The 24,141-nt window shown below is 36.4% G+C and overlaps 1 protein-coding gene across 4 annotated transcripts in view; it reads left to right on the plus strand.

The window, feature by feature from the left end:
• ATF7IP (activating transcription factor 7 interacting protein) overlaps positions 1-24,141 on the plus strand; it is a 112,877-nt gene that overhangs the window by 34,283 nt on the left and 54,453 nt on the right. For 3 of the 4 annotated variants that reach the window (XM_055358718.2, XM_055358715.2, XM_019038265.3), the window contains exons 2-5: positions 4,562-6,126; positions 14,905-14,991; positions 16,674-16,819; positions 18,396-18,533. In XM_055358718.2, coding sequence (XP_055214693.1) covers positions 4,562-6,126; positions 14,905-14,991; positions 16,674-16,819; positions 18,396-18,533 — 1,936 coding nt within the window. The remainder of the gene's footprint in view (positions 1-4,561; positions 6,127-14,904; positions 14,992-16,673; positions 16,820-18,395; positions 18,534-24,141) is intronic. The other variant, XM_055358716.2, reaches the window with a different exon arrangement.

Here is a 24,141-nt window from a genome sequence, read left to right on the forward strand (position 1 = left end):
TTACTTTTAATGTAAGAGTTCATGTTCTTAATTGGGTTATTAAAAGTTATGAATTTTTTGAAAGGAATACTTACTTTTAATGCAATTTTAATAACTACCAGCTATCCATCTAATATCTGAGAAATGTGGATATTATGAGGCTAAAGTTCAAAAGAATGGCCTTTCAGTATTTTGAAATACTTAAAGGGTAACTATACTACTTATATTATAAACTTAATTATTTTGTAGTTTTGGAATTAGTAAGGAAGAGTGACAGCAAAATACAATGCATTGTATCTGTATCTTTTGCAGAAAATTTTGCAGTTAGCAAAACTTTGTAATGATGGGAAGGGAAAAACCTTGAAGGTGTGAAATTTTAGTCTGTAATTAAAAACCCTTAACATAATGTTTTCTATTATACAAATTTTGCATAATTTTGTATTAAGGTTTTGTATTATTATATATACATTTTGTATTAAGGTTTCTGTTTAAATGAAGAGTAATTTTTCTAAATAGTTGATTTAGTTATATAATTTAAATAAAATGGCTAGAATAAGAAATATGTTCTAAGTAATTGGCTTAAAGTGAGAGAATGAATACAGAATGTATCACAGTCTAGAAATTCTCTGACAAAGTGCTAGAATCTCAAGCTGAATTGGCTTCCAGCAAGTAGGCTAGGCTCATTATTTTATGCCCTTCAGCCAAAGACCAGCAGGAACACCTTTGTAATTGAAAAAGTTAGGTTTACTATTTGCTGCAGGGAGGAAATAATGTTCATTATGGGGAAACTGTAAGGCACATCAATCAGTAAGAGGATGTTAGAAAAAACCTAGTATAGGATTTGAGTATAGTATAGTATAGGTTGGGTTATTTTGGGGAGAGATTAAGGAAGTAGATCCTTATCGTGGATTGGGTGACATCAGAAAGTGGGGGCACTTCTATACTTGGGTATCTCAATAAATTTTATCTATATAGGGAGGACAGACTATTACAAGATAAAGCTGTAATTGATAAAGAAGTTGGCCGGGTGTGGTGGCTCACACCTGTAATCCCAGCACTTTGGGAGGCCGAGGCAGGTGGATCACGAGGTCAGAAGATCAAGACCATCCTGGCTAACACGGTAAAACCTCGTCTTTACTAAAAATACAAAAAATTAGCCGGGCGTGGTGGCGGGCGCCTGTGGTCCCAGCTACTCGGAAGGCTGAGGTAGGAGAATGGCGTGCACCCAGGAGGTGGAGCTTGCAGTGAGCCGAGATCACGCCACTGCACTCCAGCCTGGGCGACAGAGCGAGACTCCGTCTCAAAAAGAAAAAAAAAGAAAAAAAAAATAAAGAAATAGCCATCACTCATTTAGTGAGGGGGGATGTTTGGAATTTTGTGGGTTGCACAGTGACCTTGTCTGACTTGAATGTTCTCTGAGTTGGTTTTATGTCCAACCAGAGAACAGCATGGCTTAACTGTAAGCATCAGATCCATTAACAACATTGAACCCTAACTGTGAGTATCAGTTAAGTTTCCAGGCATCAGGGGCTGCTTTTCTTTCTTTCTCAGGCCAAAGCAAATGTATTCTACCATATCATTCCTACTGGTGATGGTAATGGTAAGTGACTATCCAATGTGAAAACAGTATTCCTGCCTCCTGTACATCTTAGTCCTTAAAGAAATTGTTTTATTCTACTATTGATTGATGACATTGTTTTTCTTCAGAACCACATCCCTGTGCTCTTTTGTTTGCCTTTATTGCACTGGCCAGATGTTAACATGGAAATGGTTACAGGAAACATCCTTGTTTTCTTCTGATCCTATTTCAATATCAGACATGATATCTCTAGTTTTCTTGGTAGATAACCTTTATCAGATTTGAGTAAGTTTCCTTGTATTCTTAGTTTCTGGCAAGTTGTAATTATGCATCAGTCTTGAATTTTGTCAAATGAATATTCTGTATTTGTTGAGGTAATCCTGTGTTCATTTTGTCCCTCTTTTCTGTTTATGTGGTGAATTAAATAGCTTGATTTGTTTTGTGGTTTTCTTTTTTGCTTAACAGAAGTTTATCGTCTCAGAGTTCTGGAGGCAACACATTTGAAATCACGGTGTTGTCATTGCCATTCTCCCTCTGAAGGTGCTGAGGAAGGATCTGTTCCAGGCCTCTCTCCTAGCTTCTGGTAGTTGCTTGGCTTGTGGTACCATAACTTCAATTGTCATATGGCATTCTCCCAGTGTGCATGTCTGTCTGTGTCCAGATTTTCCCCTTTTTATAAGGACACCAATTGTATTGGATTAGGGCTCACTTTAGTACCCTTATATTACCTTGATTACCACTGTAAAGGCCCTATCCAAATAAGGTCACATTCTGAGGTACTGGGGCTTAAGACTAATATCTTTCTGGGGATGTGGGGTGTGGGATGCTGCACAATTCAGTCAGTAACATCCTGGTACCAGACATTCAGTTTAGGCAAAACTCGTAATTGTACACTCTGCTGGGCATGAAATAAAGTCAGAATGCATCATGGCTTGTTCATGGTCAACACTGCTTGATTTTTGAATGTGAAATCAGCCTTGTATTTTTCTAAGTGAGCTTCACTTGGTCAGAGTTCATTACCTTTTTAAGAAACCTACATCTAAATAAGTCATAGATGAAAGAAGAAATCATGATGGAAATTAGAAAATATTTTAACAGAATGATGTAAATGACACATTAAAATGTGAGATGCAACTAAAGCAGCTCTTAGAGGGAAATTTATAGCTTTATATGCACACATTACAAAAGAAGAAAGATTGAAAATAACACTTAAGCTTGAATCTCAAGGAAAAGGATGACATGTTAAGCTCTTTCCAAGAAAAAGTAAGTGAAAAGAGATAATAAATATTAGAGTAAATAATTAAAACAAGAAAGCAGATATAAAACTAAGAAATATCAGCCAAGTAAAGGTTCATACTTTAATAAGTGAATAGAATTGATAAAACTGTAGCACGGCTTACCAAAAAAAGAGAACACACACACACACACACACACACACACACACACACACACACACAACCTTTGTATTTATTTTGAAATTTTTTTGTAGTGGCATTACTGAGATAAAACCACATATCTACTATTCACCCACTTAAAGTACAATTCAGTTATTTTTAGTATATTCACAGAGCTGTATAATCATCACCATAATCAATGTTAGAACATTTTCATAACCCTGTAAAGAAATCGTGTACCCTTTAGCAGCCACTCCTCATTTTCTCCAGAATCTTCCAACCCTAGGTAGTCACTGATTTACTTTCTGTCTCTAGATTTGCCTACTCTGGACATTTCATACAAATTGAATCATTCAGTGTGTGGCCTTTTGTGACTGGCTTCTCTCACTCAGCATATTTTTAAGGTTTATGCATGTAGTAGCATGTTCAGTACTTCATTCCCCTTTGTGGTTGAATGATATTCTGTTGTAGGGGTATGGCACATTTTATTTATCCATTCATCAGTTATGGAACATTTAGGTTGTTTCCAGTTTTGGGCCATTATGAGTAGTGCCTCTATAGAGCATTTGTGTACAAGTTTTTGTGTGGACATATGTTTTCATTTCTCTTGGGAAATGAATGGAATGGAATCACTGGGTCATATGACAACTCTGTATTTCACATATTGTGGAACTGCCTGTTTTCCAAAGCAGCTGCACCTATTTGCAATCCCACTATCATTGTATGAAAGTTCGAGTTTTTTCACATCCTTGCCAACACTCATTATTCTCGTTGATTGTAGCCGTCCTGTCGTGTGTCCAGTGTTATTTCATTGTGGTTTTGACTTGCGTTTCCCTGATGTCTCATGATGTTTATTGCTTATGGACTTTTGGCTTAGGGGTCTCTTTCTGGAAATGTCTGTTCAAGTCCTTTGACCATTTTTAAATTGGGTTATTTGATTTATTATTGAATTATAGCAGTTCTTAGATATTCTAGGTATAAAAGTCTGTATTCTATATAAATGTATATTCTGTATTCTAGATATGAAAGTCTAGATTCGAGATAAAAGTCTTATCAGGCATATGATTTGCAAATATTTTCTCCCATTGTTGTGAATTTTCTTTCTTGATGGTAATCTTTTGTTAATATATTTATAGTTCTGCCAATCTAAGTATGCTTGGTTGCAAATGTAATCTTTCCTTACATGTTTCTTAATTCTTCCTCCTTTTTCCTTTATCTCTATACCTGTTATTTCCCTACTGTTTTTGTTCTTACACTTTTATTTTTCTTTCTCATTTTCTTCAGGTACTTTTTTTTTTTTTACTTTATCTACCTTTTTTTTGCTTACACATCTCCATACTCTGTGAATTCCATAAAAAAAAAAAACTTGTCCCTTTTCCCCCTAATACTTTCTAGTTGATTTTCTAGTAGACTATGGCCATTTTTGATTTTGTATTAAACAGATGCAGTAAATATGAAAATTAGTATACAACAAGCAGTAGGTTTTCTATGTCTTAAACATTATGTGAAGTGTGCTGCTTGCATCTCTTCTAAGATCAATTTGTATTAAGTCTACAATTAGGTGGCTTCTGTTTCAGTTATTAAACTCTCTTTCTCTTTTTTCTTAAAGATTCAGAATGGACAGTTTAGAAGAACCTCAGAAAAAAGTCTTTAAGGCTCGAAAAACGATGAGAGTGAGTGATCGTCAGCAACTTGAAGCGGTGTACAAGGTCAAAGAAGAACTGTTGAAAACTGATGTCAAGCTGTTAAATGGCAACCATGAAAATGGAGATTTGGACCCAACCTCACCTTTGGAAAATATGGATTACATTAAAGACAAGGAAGAGGTGAATGGCATTGAAGAGATTTGTTTTGATCCTGAAGGAAGTAAAGCAGAATGGAAGGAAACACCCTGTATCCTAAGTGTTAATGTAAAAAACAAACAGGATGATGATTTAAATTGTGAACCTTTGTCTCCCCATAATATAACTCCAGAACCAGTCTCTAAACTGCCTGCTGAACCAGTTTCTGGTGATCCAGCCCCTGGTGATCTGGATGCCGGAGATCCAGCCTCCAGAGTACTGGCCTCTGGTGATTCCACCTCTGGTGATCCCACCTCTAGCGAGCCCTCCTCTAGTGATGCTGCCTCTGGTGATGCAACCTCTGGTGATGCCCCTTCTGGTGATGTGTCCCCTGGTGATGCCACCTCTGGTGATGCCACTGCTGATGATCTCTCCTCTGGTGATCCCACCTCTAGTGATCCCATCCCAGGTGAACCGGTCCCTGTTGAACCCATTTCTGGTGATTGTACCGCTGGTGATATAGCCTCTAGTGAAATAACTTCTGTTGATCTGGCTTCTGGAGCACCAGCTTCCACTGATCCAGCCTCTGATGATCTGGCCTCTGGTGATCTATCCTCTAGTGAACTGGCCTCTGATGATCTGGCCACTGGTGAACTGGCCTCTGATGAGCTGACTTCTGAATCAACCTTCGATCGTACCGTTGAACCAAATTCTGTACCAGTTTGTGAACCAGTTCCTGAAATTGACCATATAGAACCAAGTAGCAATAAAGATGATGATTTTCTTGAAAAAAATGGGGCTGATGAAAAATTAGAGCAAATTCAGAGTAAAGACTCATTGGATGAGAAAAATAAAGCTGATAATAATATTGATGCTAATGAAGAAACTCTAGAAACAGATGATACAACTATTTGTTCAGATCGACCTCCTGAAAATGAAAAGAAGGTAGAGGAAGATATTATCACAGAGCTTGCTCTTGGAGAAGATGCTATATCTAGCAGTATGGAAATTGACCAAGGTGAAAAGAATGAAGATGAAACTTCTGCAGATCTTGTAGAAGCGATTAATGAAAATGTTATTGAAGATGACAAAAGTGAGAGTATCTTAGAAAATACAGACTCTATGGAGACAGATGAAATCATTCCTATTTTGGAAAAGCTTGCACCTTCTGAGGATGAACTTACTTGCTTTTCTAAAACATCTCTCCTTCCAATCGATGAGACAAATCCAGATTTGGAAGAGAAAATGGAAAGTTCTTTTGGTTCACCATCTAAACAAGAAAGTAGTGAGAGTTTGCCAAAAGAAGCCTTTCTGGTCCTCTCTGATGAAGAGGATATTTCAGGTGAAAAAGATGAGTCTGAAGTTATATCGCAAAATGAAACGTGCTCTCCAGGTTAGCATATAACTTAAATGTTAAAGATTTTTTATTGACTTTGATGAACTGTTTAATAAAACATTATCATAATGTTTTAAATTTATTTTAGCTGCAGAGAAAGTTGAGAATAGTGATGACTCTATAGAAAGATGTCTTAACTTCATAGAATTCAGAATTAGTGTGTCTACTCTGTGAGTAGCATTGTGCTAAATACTAAGAAGGGACATAAAATAAGTAGAAAATATGCCCTTATAGTCTGGAAATAGAGATGAAGTAGAGCACCGTAACACTGAGGTAACAGTTTAAGTTAGTACATAATTGACTAGAGTTGTAGCAGTTCTTTCTTGCTATCACTTAGCGAACAAATAACTTAGAACTAAAAAAGCCTAATAGTTTAATCTATTTGCTTCAAGTGTAACATTATATTTTCAATTAATATTCCCAATGAAATCCTGTTCTTTAATATTCTTTGTCCAGGAATGACAGCACCATTGTTGTAAGCCAGAAACCTTAAAGCTTGATTATCCATTTGATAAAGACTTTACCCATTTGCTTCCTCAGCCCTTTTGATTCTACCCAACCTATTCTCTTCCTCATTTTCTGAATGAGCTCCCTGTAACCCAGTTCTCTTATTTGATATTGTCCGTCTATGTCTTAGATCTCTGTTACTTTTAGGTTGATTTCAAACTCCTTATGTAAAAGGTACATTAACTTTATGATTTGTTCAGTACCTATCTCTCCCATCTCTTTTATTTTATTTATTATTCCTAGAGAAAAAGAATGAGAAAAATTCTACCTTCTTTTATGGTCAAACTCAAAAACATTATTCCTCTGTGAAACTTTCTCAGCCTGTGGAAGACTGAGAAAAGCATGAATACCTTTCTTTTCCCATTATATCACATTCTTTTAGATTTAGACATCTCTGAGAGAAGTGACCTTGCTAGCATAAAACACCATCTAATTTCTTCAAAGAAAAAAAAATGGAGGCAGGTCTAAGAGACAGAGACAACTTTTTTCCCCAATATATCATACCAGCTTTTGGAGGTAGAGATTTTTTTCTTATTAAAAAATGGCTTTTTTTTTTTTTTTTGGCCAGGTAAGGTGGCTCACACCTATAATCCTAGGACTTTGGGAGGCTGAGGCTGGCAGATTGCTTGAGCTCAGGAGTTCAAGACCAGCCTGGGCAACATGGCAAGACCCCATCTCTACAAAAATACAAAAATTAGCCAGGCGTGGTGGCACTTGTCTGTAGTCCAGGCTACTTGACGGGCTGAGGTAGGGGGATCGCTTGAACCTGGGTGGTCGAGGCTACAGTGAGCCGAGATTGCGCCACTGTACTCCAGCCTGGGTGACAAAGTAAGACCCTGCCTCAACAAAAAAAAGATGGCTTTTTATTTTCAAAGAGCATTCAACTAAACCTATATAAAGAGACAGGCCAGGCCCTTCTTAGTTCTAGAAATTTGAAGATAGTATTTGCCCTCAGGATACATACAAGAATTAAATCATAGGCCATTAAATACAAGGCTGTGAGTACAGTGATAATGTTAAATTGGCATTCTGGGAGTGCAGATTAAGGTAACTTTGTTAGAGCACCAGATGTATTAGGGATGTCTTGCCTCTTTTAATATCTGTATAACATAGAGGTTTTTTTTGTTTGCTTGTTTTTGTTTTGTGAGACAGAGTCTTGCTCTGTTGCCCAGGCTGGAGTACAGTGGCACAATCATAGCTCACTGCAGCTTCCACTTTACTGGCTTAGGTGATCCTCACGCCTAAGCCCCCAGAGTACCTGGGAATACAGGCATGTGCCACCACACTTGGCAAAATTTTAATTTTTTTGTAGAGACAGGGTCTTGCTATATTGGCTCTGCTGTAACATAGGGTTTTAATGAGTCTAATTCTTTTTTTTTTTTTCCCGAGACGGAGTCTCGCTCTGTTGCCCCAGCTGGAGTGCAGTGGCACGATCTTGGCTCACTGCAACCTCCGCTTCCCGGGTTCAAGCGATTCTCCTCCCCACTCCGCCTCCTGCGTAGCTGGGATTATAGGTGCGCAACACCACGCCTGGCTAATTTTTGTATTTTTAGTAGAGTCGGGGTTTCACCATGTTGGTCAGGCTGGTCTCAAACTCCTGACCTCGTGATCCGCCCACCTCGGCCTCCCAAAGTGCTGGGATAACAAGCGTGAGCCACCGCGTCTGGCTGAGTCTAATTCCTTTTAATGGCAGCTCCATCCTACTTGCTGAGGCCAGAAACTTTGGAACCATTTTTATTTTTTCTTTCACACCCCATAATCAATCCATCAGGAAATTCTGTTGGTACTACTATCATAATAGATCTAGAGTCCAATTTACAGCTGTTATTACTCCTGCTGTGAGTCACCATCATCGGGCCAAAACGGTGCCTGGCACACAGTAAGTGCCCAGTAAATATTTGTAAAGTGAATGAATAATCAATAATGTAAGAGAAGCATATCATGGAGGACCTTGGTTATAATGCTAAAGCTTTATGATGGCACTGGAATGCCAATAAAGAACTTCAAGCAGAGAGGAGAATGAAATTTACATTTTGGAAAGATAATAGGTGACAGTGTTGAGAATGAATTTCATCCATTTCCTATAAGTGTTTATACAGAGTGTGGCACTAGGGCAAGTCCATAAAAAAAGCCTTATAAGTCCTTTAAAAAATAAAGTCTGTATAAGAAAGTTAAAAAAGCAAATTGCAGCTTATGATTTAATGAGTACCTTTATGTCAGAATCTTGATATTGGAGGGCATCCCACACAAGGCAGTTAAGTGCTGAGAGATGAATATTAAGCCATCCATGTTGCATACTTTGAAAATTCAAAGTTGGGAATATTTTTGGTTACTTGCCTTTAATCTGATGGTATGCTATTAGCAGGGTAAATTTAGTGATAGATTTAATTTCTTGGCTCATAACTAAACTTTTATTTTGTATCTTTTCCCCTTCCTCTGAAGGTAATTTTGTGTATTTTATGTTTAAGAATAGTTTCTTAATTGGTTCTTAAACTGTACTCTGTTCTCTTTATATGGTGACAGAATCTGTTGCATGTCATTTATGTTGCTGTACTCCTGTTGAAATGTTACTTAAATAAATGCCTTTATTCTTGACTAATTTTTAATGTACTCAGAACACAGAATTATTAGCTGAAGTACTAAAGTTGGCTTCAGTACTGGCTCTTCCTTCTAGCTACTAACATCTATGAGTGTAGTAAAAGGAAAATAGCATAACCTTCTGTCATTTCAGGCACTTGTTTAGCAAATATGTTTTAAATAAAGCAATTGTGATGTGTATCAGCAGCAACAAGAAATAATGAAAGATAAAGCAAATAGAAAAGCTATTTTAATTTTACAAAAGTAGAAGAAAGAACTAAAAAAGTGTTGCATATATACCTTAATAGGTCTAGAGACATTACTGAATTGTGACATAGTACTATGTTATAACTAATACTCACTAATTATTAAAATGATAATCTGTTTAAAGAGGATAGCAAAATAAAGATTTATCTCTCTGGGAAAGTTCAAACACTAGAGGAGCTTCATCGCCATACCATATACTTTCCTCTAACTACTGTTTCATCTCTTTCCTTTCTTTTAGGGCCATTCTTCAAGTTATATTAACAAAGCTAGGACCATTTCTTCTTCTGTTAGCCCTTCCACTTAATTGGATTTTGATTTCTGCCTTGGTAGCTGCCCCCCTCCTAATTTTTCTCAGTGAAATGACATTGATGATCATGTTATTAAATCCGGGGACGTCTTTTCTTTGTCTTATCTATTCTTCCATACTTGGATGACCTCTTAATAACAGTTCTTCCCTCTTGAGACTCTCCTTAGCTGTTGGGTTACTGCATTCTCCATCTTCCCTTCTTTTTTGGCCTTTCTCATTCTATTTCTTGTGGAAAAATAGGGATAGGCCTCCTCCACGTGCTTTTTTTTTCTTAAACATAAGATTTTTGAAGAGAAAAATCTGTTTTAGAGTGAACTAGATTTTTTTTGCATTAAACACTGACATAGTTTCCTTGCAGATTTTATTTCAGATTAAAATAAAAATCTGTGGTTGATAATTTTCCTCCCCTTGTTCATTGGATCTTTAAGGTAAATAAAATAAACGTAAACTGATGCTAATGAGGATAATTACATTAGACTAGAATTTGAGACTTCCTTCTATTTTTGCTGTAGGTTAGTATTGATAGAATTGGCATGATTTAGTCAATTTACTGTTAATTTGTTGTCACTGTTTATTGTGTTCAGTTAAAATTCTTTATCATCTCAATCCATTTATATTTAGCTGTTACTTATGTACTTGGCTTCTCTTTGTGGAGCTTCTTAGTTCTATTCACTAGTGTGCAAGTTGCAGATTTTTCTTTTCAGAGTTGAGGAAGACCAAAGATGAAGTAGATTTTGGAAGGAGGTGTATAGGAGGAAGATCATTTTTCAAATGAGTACTGTTGTCCGAGTGAGATGTGTAAGTCTGGATTTCAGATCAGAGACTTGACTTGTATTAGAAAAATATAGCAGGTAGCATGTAGCTATTAGGTGACAAGATGAAATCACCTCAGAGTGAGTATACATGGAGAAAAGATCCAAGAATTGTGCTTTTGGCATTTCAGTGTTTAGGGTTGGGGAGATAAGGAAGAACCAACAAAGGAGCTGAGAAAGAGCAGCCCCTGAGGTAGGAAGAAAATGGAGAGATTTTGGTGTTTCAGAAGCCAAGTAAAAACACTGTTTTGAGGAGGGAATAAGGTAACCGTTTACTATATCAAATGCTGCTGTGTGTGCTCATAAGATGGAAGAGAAGTATTTAACAATCTGGAGATCATTGGTGACTTTTACCAAGGGGCAGTTTTGGTGAATGGTGGAGTGGAAAACCTGATTTGGGTTTCAGAGAGAATGGGAGGGGAAGAATTGGAGATAATACAATGGGACTTTCCCCGCTAGGTTTTGCTTTTAAAGAGAGCACAAAAATTCACATAGGAGATATTATTTGCCATTCTGTATTGGTTAAATAAAACTAATACAAAATGTCTGGAAAAGTCACATTACCAGTCATGCCTTATTTTTCTGATAGATCTTGTTAGGTTGAAAATCTTTATATGTTTATTGGCCTTTTGTAGTTCCTTATCTGTGAATTGCCTGTTCATCTCCTTTGCCCATTTTTCTAATGGATATTGTCTGTAGGAATTTCTTGTTTTGTTATAAATATTTTCATGGAGCCAGTAATCTAAATCAGTGAATGGGGTAGACTGGCCTGTGAGCCCTGTTTTTGTAAATAAAGTTTTATTGGAACATAGCTATGGTAATTTGTTTACATGTCACATAGCACTTATTGCTGATTCCTGCAACAAGGACAGAATTAAGAGGTGTGTCAGAGGTCATGTGGCCCACAAGATTGAAAATATCTATTTTTTGGCCACTTACAAAAAAGATTTGCCAATCTCTTATCTAAGGCAATGGTTTTTGTCCTCCATTTTTCCTTAGAATAAAGTTCTATAAAGTATAATTCTGAAATGGGAAACTAAGTCCCCTAATGTAAATTCTATTTTGTAATCCTTTAAAAACACAGTTTTCTACCTTTACTTAATGGAACCTTATTAAAGATAGTATTAAACATCTAATTTGTCTCAGCTATTTCTCAAAGTGTTTGGGATTACCAAAATTATGAGATCTGGTATCTGCCCTTAATGAGCTTACTGTCTAGTCTGCTTGAAAGGAAAGAATATGGAACTATGAAAACTTGCCAAATTTTGATAAGGCTATACTCAAGAAAATCAGAGGAATTATAACAGAAACTTATCTGTAAGTAAGGACAGATTCTAAAAAAGACATTCTTTTTTTTTTTTTTTTTTTTTGAGATGGAGTCTTGCTCTGTCACCCAGGCTGGAGTGCAGTGGTGCAATATCGGCTCACTGCAAGCTCCGCCTCCCGGGTTCAAGCGACTCTCCTGTCTCAGCCTCCCAAGTAGCTGGGACTACAGGCATGTGCCACTACATACAGCTAATTTTTTATATTTTTAGTAGAGACAGGGTTTCACCATGTTAGCCAGGATGGTCTCGATCTCCTGACCTTGTGATCCGCCCGCCTCGGCCTCCCAAAGTGCTGGGATTATTGGTGTGAGCCACCACACCCGGCAGTAAAAAAAGACATTGTTAACCTACTATTTGGATGAGTTTCAGGAGTCCCAGGAACTACCTGAAATTATGTCTAAAGTTGTCTGTGTACCAAGGGCCTTTGATTATTACTCTGGGTTGAAGGAGACCCATTCTCAGTTTTTCTTCAGGCTTTGTGGACAAAATAAAATTAAAGAAATACAAGGCCCTACCCATCTCTGTAGAATCTGTTAATACCATTTTTTAAATCCCAAGTTCTTTCCGTTACAAAAAACTCTAGCGTATACTTTAATTCTGTGAATTCTGAGTGTTTTAACTGTTGGGAATCCAGTAATATCTTCTAAGCATATCTGGAAACTGGGAGTTGGGTGATAGGAGGAGGTTTTTGAATAAAATGAAGAAATCTCAAGCTGAGCTTGACATATGGAGAGGAAACTAATGCGTATAAAAGAGGCAAACCATAGCAGGCCAATTTACTCTGCTGTGTTCTGGATGCTCTGGCTTGGAGTCACTCTAATTGGAGCCATGGCTAATTTTGTGCTTTGTGCGATGTGAGGATTTGCTAAATAAAGACTATGTAAACCTTTCATCTCAAGCAACCCAGTTACTCTGTCTCTCTGGAAACTCTGGGGACTAGGAAGCTCAGGAGTTACTAACAATGAGTATTAAAATCAGGAAGATATGGAAAAATATAGAAAGAAAAATGTATTTTAATGAGTTTGTGATCTGTTTACAAGAAAGCAAACATAAATTTTTATTTCACTGAAACTGAGGTTGAGAGATGAGGTCTTAAAACACTTAAAATGAGCAAAGGGTAGTAAATGGAGAGTTAATTTTCAAATAATTTATTTTAAAGTTCAAAAATAGTTTTAGTAATCCTGTGTACTGTGTTAGCTTATTGTTTATCTTACAGTGAAAAAAATACTTCTAGCACCTTAATAGGTATTCATCAATGATCCTTGTCCTTGCCTATTTTCACCTAAAATATCTTTTAAATTTTTTTAACCTTGACTTTTGGTATTAGGGCTGTTGTGATTAAAATCCTGATGATTGGAGAAGAAATGTCACATCAGAATCTTTATATAGCATAATATAGTTTATGATTGTTTATTTAATATTAGTTGCAGAACGTGATGAAACATAGCATGCTTTATTGAAGCCACTGAGAAGCAAGTTGCAATGACGTAAGGGGGAAAATAGAAGTCAAACATCTTAATGATTTTTTTTTTGTAGCTCCCTTATTCCTCATTTAATGAGTAGGTTAGTTGAAGAGACATTGATTGACCAAAAGAACATTTTGGTACTTCTTGGATTTTATTTAATATAATTGTATAGACATTTTTAGCAATATCTTTTGGCAGCACTCTTCAGTTGTTACATTTTATATGACTCATGCAAATTAACGCTTCTGGGCCAGTCGAGGTGGCTCACGCCTGTAATCCCAGCACTTTGGGAAGCTGAGGTGGGAGGATCACCTGAGGTCAGGAGTTTGAGACTAGTCTGCCCAACATGGTGAAATGCTGTCTCTACTAAAAATAAAAAAAATTAGGCCCGGTGCAGTGGCTTATGCCTGTAATCTCAGCACTTTGGGAGGCTGAGGCGGGCGGATCACGAGGTCAAGAGATCAAGATCATCCTGGCCAACATGGTGAAACCCTGTCTCTACTAAAAATACAAAAATTAGCTGGGCCTGATGGCAGGTGCCTGTAGTCCCAGCTACCTGGGAGGCTGAGGCAGGAGAATTGCTTGAACCTGGGAAGTGGAGGTTGCAGTGAGCCGAGATTGCGCTACTGTACACTAGCCTGGTGACAGAGTGAGACTCTATCTCAAAAACAAACAAACAAATTAGCCGGATGTGGTGGCGGGTGCCTGTAATCCCAGCTACTCAGGAGGCTAAGGCAGGAGAATCACTTGAACCCGGGAGGCGGAGGTTGCAGTGAGACAAGATCGTCCCACTGCACTCCAGCCTGGGCGACAAGAGCGAAACTCAGTTTCAAAAAAAAAAGAAAAGAAAATTAACCCTTCTGAATGTTTTCCTCATCTATATGATGACAAAAAATACAGTTTACAGTGTGAGATTATATTGTGGCCATGTGATAACTATATTAAGCACCTAGCTCAGTTGTTGGCACTGTTATCAAAGTAGGTATATATTTAAAGTTTTATTATATTTGGGATAGCCTTTCCATTCCTTATTTATGAACTCTCTATACCATAAGCATTAAAGTAACTTAAGGATTCAACCTGTATATTCAACATATTAGGTGTTTTGAATTTTCCAGTAGTTTGGAATTTTTTTGATAATTGTCACAGGCACTATTTTAGTTTTAATTATTGAATGTAAAGGAATCAAAATGCTCTACAGCAGTTGTTTTCACATTTTATTAATGTTACTGGTGACAGAAAATTATTAAGTAATTTTAAAAAATTACTTAAAATCTATATTAAGATTAAATCCTGTGTTGAGTTTGTTCTGAATTGCAGAACAGTTGAATGTGGACGTGGTCATTCATTCGATCAGTTCCTGCTCCCTTTTTCCCCTCCCCAAATTTTACATTTTGGGACTCTGATTTCATAAAAGGTTGGTTTTGTAACTGGATAGTGACTAAAAATGTAAATTAGTGAGCTGTTATGAATTCTAGTAGAAGTAAGATTTTCTTTTCTATATTTGTTAACAGCAGAAGTAGAAAGTAATGAAAAGGACAACAAACCTGAGGAAGAAGAGCAAGTAATACATGAAGATGATGAAAGACCTTCTGAGAAAAGTATGCATGTATAAACAAACTTGAACTGGATTGAAAAATAATAATTCATTGTTTCTATATTTACAACCATGTAATATTCTTTTTTGCCCATGAAATAATTGTAAAATTTTGCAATTTCTCAACTATACCATTTTGTTGATGGCTAACTGAAGGATTTCTGAAAGTATGTTTCATACACTTCAATATTTTGTTTATTTATACTTTTTATTGTTCCACAGAAAGATTTAGCTTAAAATTTACTAAGTTACTGAGTGTTTTGAGATAAATTGTTTTAGATTTATGTTTAGAGAATGAAACTACAAGAATTTTGTATGGGCTAACATAAGTGAATGGAAGGATGTATTTTAGTTTACTTAAGGTTCTTTATCTTCATGGGGCCAGATGTAGTGGCTCACCACTCTAATGCCAGCACTTTGGGAGGCCAAGATGGAAGGATTGCTTGAGGCCAGGAATGCAAGACCAGCCTGGGTGACATAGCAAGAACCTGTCTCTACAAAAAAAATATATGAATTAGCCAGGCATGGTGGCACACACCTGTAGTCCCAGCTACTTGGGAGGCTGCAGTGGTAGTATTGCTTGAGTCCAGGAATTTGAGGTTCCAGTGAGCAATGATTGAGCCACTGTACTCCAGCCTGGGTGACAGAGTGACACCTTGAGAGAGAGAGAGAGAGAAGGAGGGAGGGAGGGAGACAGGAAGGAAGGAAGAGGGAAGGAAGGAAGGAAGGAAAAGGGAAGGAAAGATAAGGTTCTTTAGCTTTATGGGAAGGGAAGGAAATGATGGACTGTGTGTCCTTAGGTTTATGGAAAGATCATTGGACTAGAAGTCAGGAAAGCTGGGTTCAGTAACTTTCCTGTCATGCCGCTCTCCATATATGACCATGGGTAAGTTAAGATTATAAGAGAAATTGTAGAATAGAGTGGATTTACAAGTAGGCATATAGATACAGATACATACAGAGGGATAGGCATGGTCACATAAGAGCATTTGCATTTAAAAAGTGTGAAGATATTAGTGTTTTAATTTTTTTTTTTAGATATTGAAGAAACCAGATACAGATTTGCTTATAATCTCATGAATATTAACAGCACTTGAAACAAATTTTCTAAGTGAAGTCTTCTAGTCTATATTCTTTATAAATGTACTTTTAATGACATTAATTTTATTTTTATTTGAAATTCATTAGGATATGTTAAGAATAACTATTACTATGCTAGTTTTGTAAGGCTGATGATTAAGAATTTTTTCCTATACTTACGGAGGAAAAAGAATAAATAATTAAAGCTGTGCATAGTTAAAAATCTGACGTGAGAATGAATACTGTATTTTGTCAGAGGATTCTTGTGCACTGTGACAGTTACAGGAATGAATATGAGATGATTTCATCTACCTTCTTCATGATACAATTGTGAGGCAGTTCTTCTTAGTATGAAGATTTCAAGGAAATTCTGTGTTCACAGTGTGCATTGCTTGACCATTAGGAAGTTCTTATTTAGTATATTGAAAGTCATTTGAAGTTTAAAGCTAAAAGCTATATACCTTCTAAGATCTCCAAAACAGTTTACAAAATAGTTGGTTGAGAAGGCTATTATGATAGAAACAATATTTTGCTAAGGATGGATAATATGCATTAAGAGCTATAAGAAAAACACCTGAGTGTGATCATTGTGGTTTTTCTTCTCAGATGAATTTTCTAGACGAAAACGTTCTAAATCAGAAGACATGGACAATGTACAGTCTAAACGTCGTCGATATATGGAAGAAGAATATGAGGCAGAATTTCAAGTAAAGATTACAGCCAAAGGAGACATTAACCAGAAACTTCAAAAGGTATTGTGTCAATTATAAGTTATAAACCATATTGAATAAATAGCACCACTATCTTCTTCTAGGTTTCTGACATTATTCTGTATTTTATTGACATAATGTGGTTTATCATAGAAAGAAAGAACTTGAAGAAAGTGGTTGAGCTTTTAAAGTCTGTTACTGGCCAGATGTGGTGGATCACCCGTGTAATCCCAATCCTTTGGGAGGCTGAGGTGGATGGATCACCTGAAGTCAGGAGTTCAAGACCAGCCTGACCAACATGGTGAAACTCTGACTCTACTAAAAATACAAAAATTAGCTGGATGTTATGGTGGATGCCTGTAATCCCAGCTACTTGGGAGGCTGAGGCAGGAGAATCACTTGAACCCAGGAGGTGGAGGTTGCAGTGAGCCGAGATCATGCCACTTCACTCCAGCCTGGGTGACAGAGCAAGACTCCATCTCAAAAAAATAATAAATAAATAAATAAATAAGTCTATTACTATCCTTGATAATTTAATTTTAAAATTCTTTCTGACTTCTTTTTCGCTACATCTGTTTTTTTTAAAAAAAGGTTATGATTATCAAAACAAGGGAGAGAAGGTAACATTTTTATTTATTTGCTTTGGTAACAAAACTGAATGTTGTTTTTCAGCTTTTCTTTTTCCTTCTCACATTGAACTTTATCTTATTGTGAAAAGGAAATGTTAGAGTTTTAAATATTAGCATTTTAATCTTTATAAAGCTGGTTTCATGGTTATACGTCTCTACATTCTAAACTCTTTATTGTGTACTTGAGGGTTAGTATAAAAGTGGTAGAGACAGGGTATTAAAAGGACTAGAGAAAGGAGTATTTAGAATACGGAGTTTGAAATTCCCCTTACATCTGTTTGACTAGAGATAGAAATGAAAATATTCAGTATTTTATATGTTTTTCAACATGTGTTCACAAATGTTTTTACAAATGCTTTTCTTAGAGAGGAATATTAAACTTTGATGATAACTAGTTTTTCAAGGTCTTATATATTTAAGGATGACATTTTACAATCAATGTTTTAGGACAAAATTCTTTCATTAAAATATAGCATACATATTTGCACTTTGTAGAAAAAAGAATAGTGAGGCAGTAGAAACTCTCAGTGTTGTTTTTTCCCCTAGTTTCTTTTTATTTGACATATGGAGATAATAATGCTTATTCAGTCTTTCTTACAGAGCTGTTAGAATTATGAAGGTAGCTATGTGAAAGAATTTTGAAAACTGAGGTTTCCTGAGAGTTTACTTCTTTAGAACAGTGTTACTCAAGTATAGTTCATGGGTATGTGCCATTGTCTTTGTTGTGGACCCATAATGAGAATATGGAACTTTTTAAAAGTTTACTCTCTGGAAATTTTATATTTTTAGTATGTATTACCCTCTTGAAGTAGATTTTATATATATAAAAGTAGAGGATTTTAGCAGATAGTATTGTGTTACAAATTCTAGCATGTTTTATTCATTAAGTTAGTTTGTCATTACTGTCTTCTTGGTACTTAAGAATATTTACTGTTTATTGCTTGCTGGAATGCCTTCTTGGCATCATGAAGGAATATTTGTTTCTTTAGGTTATACAGTGGTTGCTGGAAGAAAAATTGTGTGCGCTGCAGTGTGCTGTGTTTGATAAGACTTTGGCAGAATTGAAAACACGAGTGGAAAAGATTGAATGTAACAAGAGGCATAAAACAGTTCTCACTGAACTACAGGTTTGTACATTGACTTAAATTGCATACTCCATGTGTCATTGTTTTTATAACTTATTTTCTGAGATATATATTTGAGATTAACTATAAAATACATTTAAATTCTAAATGTAAGAAGGAATAGGGGTTTGTTTAGTTTGCCAGGGCTGCTGTAAAGAAAGTGCAATAAACTGAGTGGTTTAAACAGTAGAAGTATTCTGTCTCACAGTTCTGGAGGCTAGAAGTTGAAGATCAAGGTGTCAGCAGTGTAGATTCTTTTTGAGGGCTGTGATGTGAGGAAGAATCTGTTCTATGCCTTTACTGTAGCTTCTGTTGGTTTGCGGACAGTTCTTTGGCATTGTAGAAACATCACCCTGATCTCTGGCTTTATCTTTACATGGTGTTGTCCTTGTATGTGTGTCTGTAAATTTCCCCTTTTTACAAGGACACCAGTCATTGGAGTAGGGGCCCACTATACGCCAACATGACTTCATCTTAACTAATTACCTCTGCAATGACCTTCTTTACAAATAAGGTCACAGTCTGAAATACTGAAAGTTTAGACTTCAATATGTGAACTTTTAGGGGACACAGTTCAAACCATAACGGAGACTCAGAAATTCCTGGATCTAACTTAGTGCTTCATATTTTTTTTTCCAGTCACAAAAGGAAGGCTGTCATTTAGCATGCTATAATAAGTACTAAATAATATTTGTTAGGGATTCTTTTTATGTTAATCTACCTCCTTTCGTGGACCTTATGTTTTAAAGATGTTAGTTTAATAACACGTATTTATTAATTTCTACTTGTCATTTTTTATTAAGTACAACTATATCTTAACATACAATACCAGAGCTTCTGGTCAGCTGAAATGAGCACACAGTAGTGTGCTATAGTAATCTACTTTATTCCAAAGCTAAGAAACTGGTATTTGAATCAGTACATTCATTCTGTCATAAGTAAGTGTATGGTTCCTATTGGGTTATTTTATATATGAGCATATCCCAAAGATGCTGAGTGGTAAACCATGTATAGGGCCTTATTTTGCAAATGAAGGAAAAGTGGCCCATGGAAGTTAAATCACTTTTTCTGTTACGAATAAAATTTTAGCTAAATAGGATTAGAATTTAAGTGTGTCTCCCAGACTGACCTATCTAATTATTAAACTTCATTTTACTAGTACTGTTCACACTTTTGAATTAAATTTGAAAATGCCTGAAGATTTGAAAGAATAATTTTATTCATTGTTTCTCATCACACCCACGGGTGCAACTATGAAATTGTGTTTTTAAAACCTAAGTTTTTGGCTGGGCATAGTGGCTCATGCCTGTGAGCTCAGCACTTTAGGAGGCTGAGGAGGGTGAATCTCTTGAGTCTAGGAGTTAGAGACCAGCCTGGCCAATATGGTGAAACGCTGTCTCTACTAAAAATACAAAAAAATTAGCCGGGTGTGGTAGTGCATGCCTGTAGTCCCAGCTACTTTGGAGGCTGAGGCATGAGAATTTCTTGAACCCGGGAGGTGGAGGTTGCAGTGAGCTGAGATCATGCTACTGCATTCCAGCCTGGGCAACAGAGTGAGACTCTGTCTCCAAAATAAATCCATCCATCCATCCATCCATCCATCCATCCATCCATCCATTCATCCATCCATCCATACAAAAACTGAGTTTTCGACACCTATCATCTCACACATAAGGTGCAATCCAGATTTCTTAACATTTAAATTTGTACTTAAATGTTGCTTGTAGTCTCAGAATTTGAATCTTTCTAACACCAAGCCAATCATCTTCTCTGCAAATGTTCCTGTTACTGACAATTTCTGAATTCTTGGAAAACTCTTGAAGGAAAATCTTCCCATTGTTCCTCTTATTGGCAGCTCTTGAATTCTTGGAAACCGATCCCTCTCAGTCATTTCATATACACAGTGAGTTGCCAAGTTACAACTTGATTATTTCCTAGAAAAAATAAATCTCAATTCTTTTCACTTTTCATTAGGCCATCATTACCCAATTCCTTGATTATAGTAACACCTTTTATATGAGCACTCTGGTACTAGTTTTTAAGTTCTTTCTGGTCCTTCCAAAGCATTGTACTAATTTTTCTAAAATACTGATTACTTCAGTCTCTTTATAGTCCAAGTTCCTCAATTGTGTACCGGTAAAACCAGTATTCATTTTTAAAATTTTTAAATTTTAATCTCTTAATTTTCAATCCACTTTTTCTAATATCCACCAGTTGCTTCACTGTCCTACAGGGTACTATTAATGTTTATTGTATTTTGATACCAGGCTTCTGACTTCATATTGTTTCCCCTGTTCACTCACCCATGATCATGTGCCCAATTTAATTCCCATCTCTTTGTGTCTTGTTCCAGTATTTTGTTTTTTTATGGAAATAAAATTCAGATACCAAACTGTTTTAAAGTGTACAATTCATTGTTATTTAGTACATTCACAATTTTATACAACCACAATCTCTATCTAGTTTCAAAACATTTTTGTCAACTCAAAAGGAAACGTTTTGCCCATTAAGCATTCGCTCTTCTTTTCCTCTTACACTAGCCCTTGGCAACCACTAATCTGCTGTCTCTATCAATTTACCTGTTTTGCATATTTCACATGCCTCTTTCACTTAGCGTGTTTTCCAGCTTAATCTGTGTTTGTAGCATGTATCAATACTTCTTCATTCCTTCTTAGGGCTAAATAATATTCCATTATATGGTGGTATATGCCACATTTTGTTTATACGTTCATCCATTGAATGGCATTTGGGTTGTTCCTACTTTCAGCTATTGTGAATGATGCTGCTTTGAACTTGTATACAAGTGTTTGTTTGAATACTTGTTTTCAAATCTTTTAGGAATATACCTAGGTGTGGAATTGTGGGCCATATGGTAATTCTTTGTTTAACTTACTGAAGAATCACCCAGCTGTTGTCCACAGTGGCTATACCATTTTCTGTTCCCACCAGCAATGTATGAGGGTTCAATTTCTCCACATCCTCACCAATACTTGTTATTTTTACTTTCTTTTTTTATTATTATAGCATCTGAATGGTATGAAGTGGTATCTCATTAGGGTTTTGATTTGCATTTCCCTAATGATAAATGATGTTGATCAACTTTTCATGTACTTGTTGATCAATCATATGTGCTTGTTTATAGAAATGTCTATTAAAGTCCTTTGCCCATTTTTAATTTGGATTTTTTGCCTTTTTGTTGTTGAGTTGTAAGAATTATTTATATATTCTGGATACCAAAGTCTTTTTTTTTTTTTTGAGATGGAGTCTCCTGCCAATTCCCAGGCTGGAGTGCAATGGTGTGATCTTGGCTCACTGCAAGCTCCGCCTCCCCGGCTCATGCCGTTCTCCTGCCTCAGCCTCCCGAGCAGCTGGGACTACAGGCACCCGCCACCACGCCTGGCCAATTTTTTGTATTTTTAGTAGAGATGGGGTTTCACCATGTTAGCCAGGATGGTCTCCATTTCCTGACCTCATGATCTGCCCACCTCGGCCTCCCAAAGTGCTGGGATTACAGGCGTGAGCCACCGCGCCCGGCCCAGGATACCAAACTCACCGCACCCGGCCCAGGATACCAAACTCTTATTAGATACATGATTGCAAATATTTTCTCCCGTTCTGTAATTTGTCTACAACTTCTTGATAATGCCTTTTGATGCACAAAACTTTTAAATTTTGATGAAGTCTTACAGATGGTATATAGTTTGGTCATGATTTATTATCTGTTCCACCAATCTCTACCTTTTAATCAAGGAGTTTATTTACATTTAAAGTAGTTACTAATAAGGAAAAACTTCGGCAATTTTACTTTTCTTCTATATCTGATACCGTTTTGTTTCTACTTTCTCCATTACTGCCTTGTTTTGCAATTGATTTTTTCCTGGTATATCATTTTGATTCCTTCTTGTTTCTCTTCCTATATATATTTTTAGTTTTTTCCTTAGTGGTTACCCTGGGGATTATACTTAACATCTTAACTTTATAACAGTTAGGTTTCAATTAATATCTACTTATTTTCAGTAGCATACAAAATCAAGTATCATGATTGTGCTCTAGAGAGGGAAATATGTTCTTTTGGTGTAGATACTACCCATGTGGCAATTGTTGGCAACCATTCTACCCACATTTTGCTGCCTGTTTTGCAATGTGTACATAGTTCAGCCTGATTCTGCCCTTCACTCTGGGTATAGTAACACTTAGCCAATCGAGTCCTGTTATAACAAATATAAAGCATAGTGCAAGATCATGAGAGGAGTTTGTTGAGATCAGTTGTGCTCATTTTGGCTAAATTTATGTGGTGCAGTTGGTTTGGAAATAAAACTTTGAATTCATTCTTACTGCGTATTTCAGAACAATTTCCTGTTAGCTAATATGATATTTTGACTTTTGGCTTAATATGTTTTAGTATAATTATCCAGGGACAGTTTGTTCAGTTGAATACATCTGAGACAAATTGTTCTATTGGTCTGATAAATCTTTGACCTAGAAATAAAATAAATACAAATAAACTGCACAAGGATTAGAAAAGGAGACAAGATCCAGAAGGGATTCTTTAAGAACGTTTTTATGTTAACAACCTTGTACCAATGAAATCTGTTGTATATAAAAAGGAAGCAGGAGGCCAGGTGTGATGGCTCATGCTTGTAATCCGAGCACTTTGGGAGGCTGAGACAGGTGGATCACTTGAGGTCAGAAGTTCGAGACCAGCCTGGCCAACATAGTGAAACCTTGTCTCTACTAAAAATACAAAAATTAGCTGGGTGTGATGGCACATCCCTGTAATGCCAGCTACTAGCGAGGCTGAGGCAGGAGAATCGCTTGAACCCAGGAGGTGGAGGTTGCAGTTAGTCGAGATTGTGCCCTTGCATTCCAGCCTGGGCAACAGAGCGAGACTCTGTCTCAAAAAAGGAAGCAGGAAAGCTAGGTTTTGAGGAATTCTATCAAAACTATAGTCAAAGATCTATTTCTGAAGAAGTCATGGAACCCAGAAAGCTTTGCCAGATAATTCTGACAAATCGTTGAGGAACAGGTAATTCTTGTCTGATGTAAACTGTTTCAGGGTATGGAGAAAGTTGAGACTTCCATTAGATGAAGTAAGCCCATCTGTGAAACCTCTAGCACAAGAAGAGAAAAAAACATAGTTTAGTTTTATTCCCCAGCATAGATTTCTCTTAAGAATGCAAACTTGGTTCAGTATTAACAATTATACGTCACTCTGCTAATGTAGGAAAGGTGAAAAATAGTAGGATCATCTCAGTACATGCCAAATCAGGATTTGTTAAAATTCACTGGTCATTCATGGAAAAAATAGGAGGTAAATACCTTGAATCTCTTAAAGGGTTTTCAGAAACCTGTTGTAAATATCATATTTAATAATGGATTATTGGAAATATTTCTACCAAAGTTGAGGATGAGAAAATGCCTATTAATAGATGTTGCTATTTAGAGCTTTGGTGTCAGTCTTGGGCAATACAGTGAGACAGGAAAAAGAAATGAGTAACAATTGGCAAGTGGGAACCCAATAGAATTAAGTTGGCAAACTGTTGAATGAAGAAGGAAATATAGCAACTACCTCATATAAGGACAATGTATTCTAATAGTTTTCCTTATATCA

The sequence above is a fragment of the Gorilla gorilla genome, chromosome 10 (assembly GCF_029281585.2).
Source record: "Gorilla gorilla gorilla isolate KB3781 chromosome 10, NHGRI_mGorGor1-v2.1_pri, whole genome shotgun sequence".
NCBI lineage: Eukaryota > Metazoa > Chordata > Mammalia > Primates > Hominidae > Gorilla > Gorilla gorilla.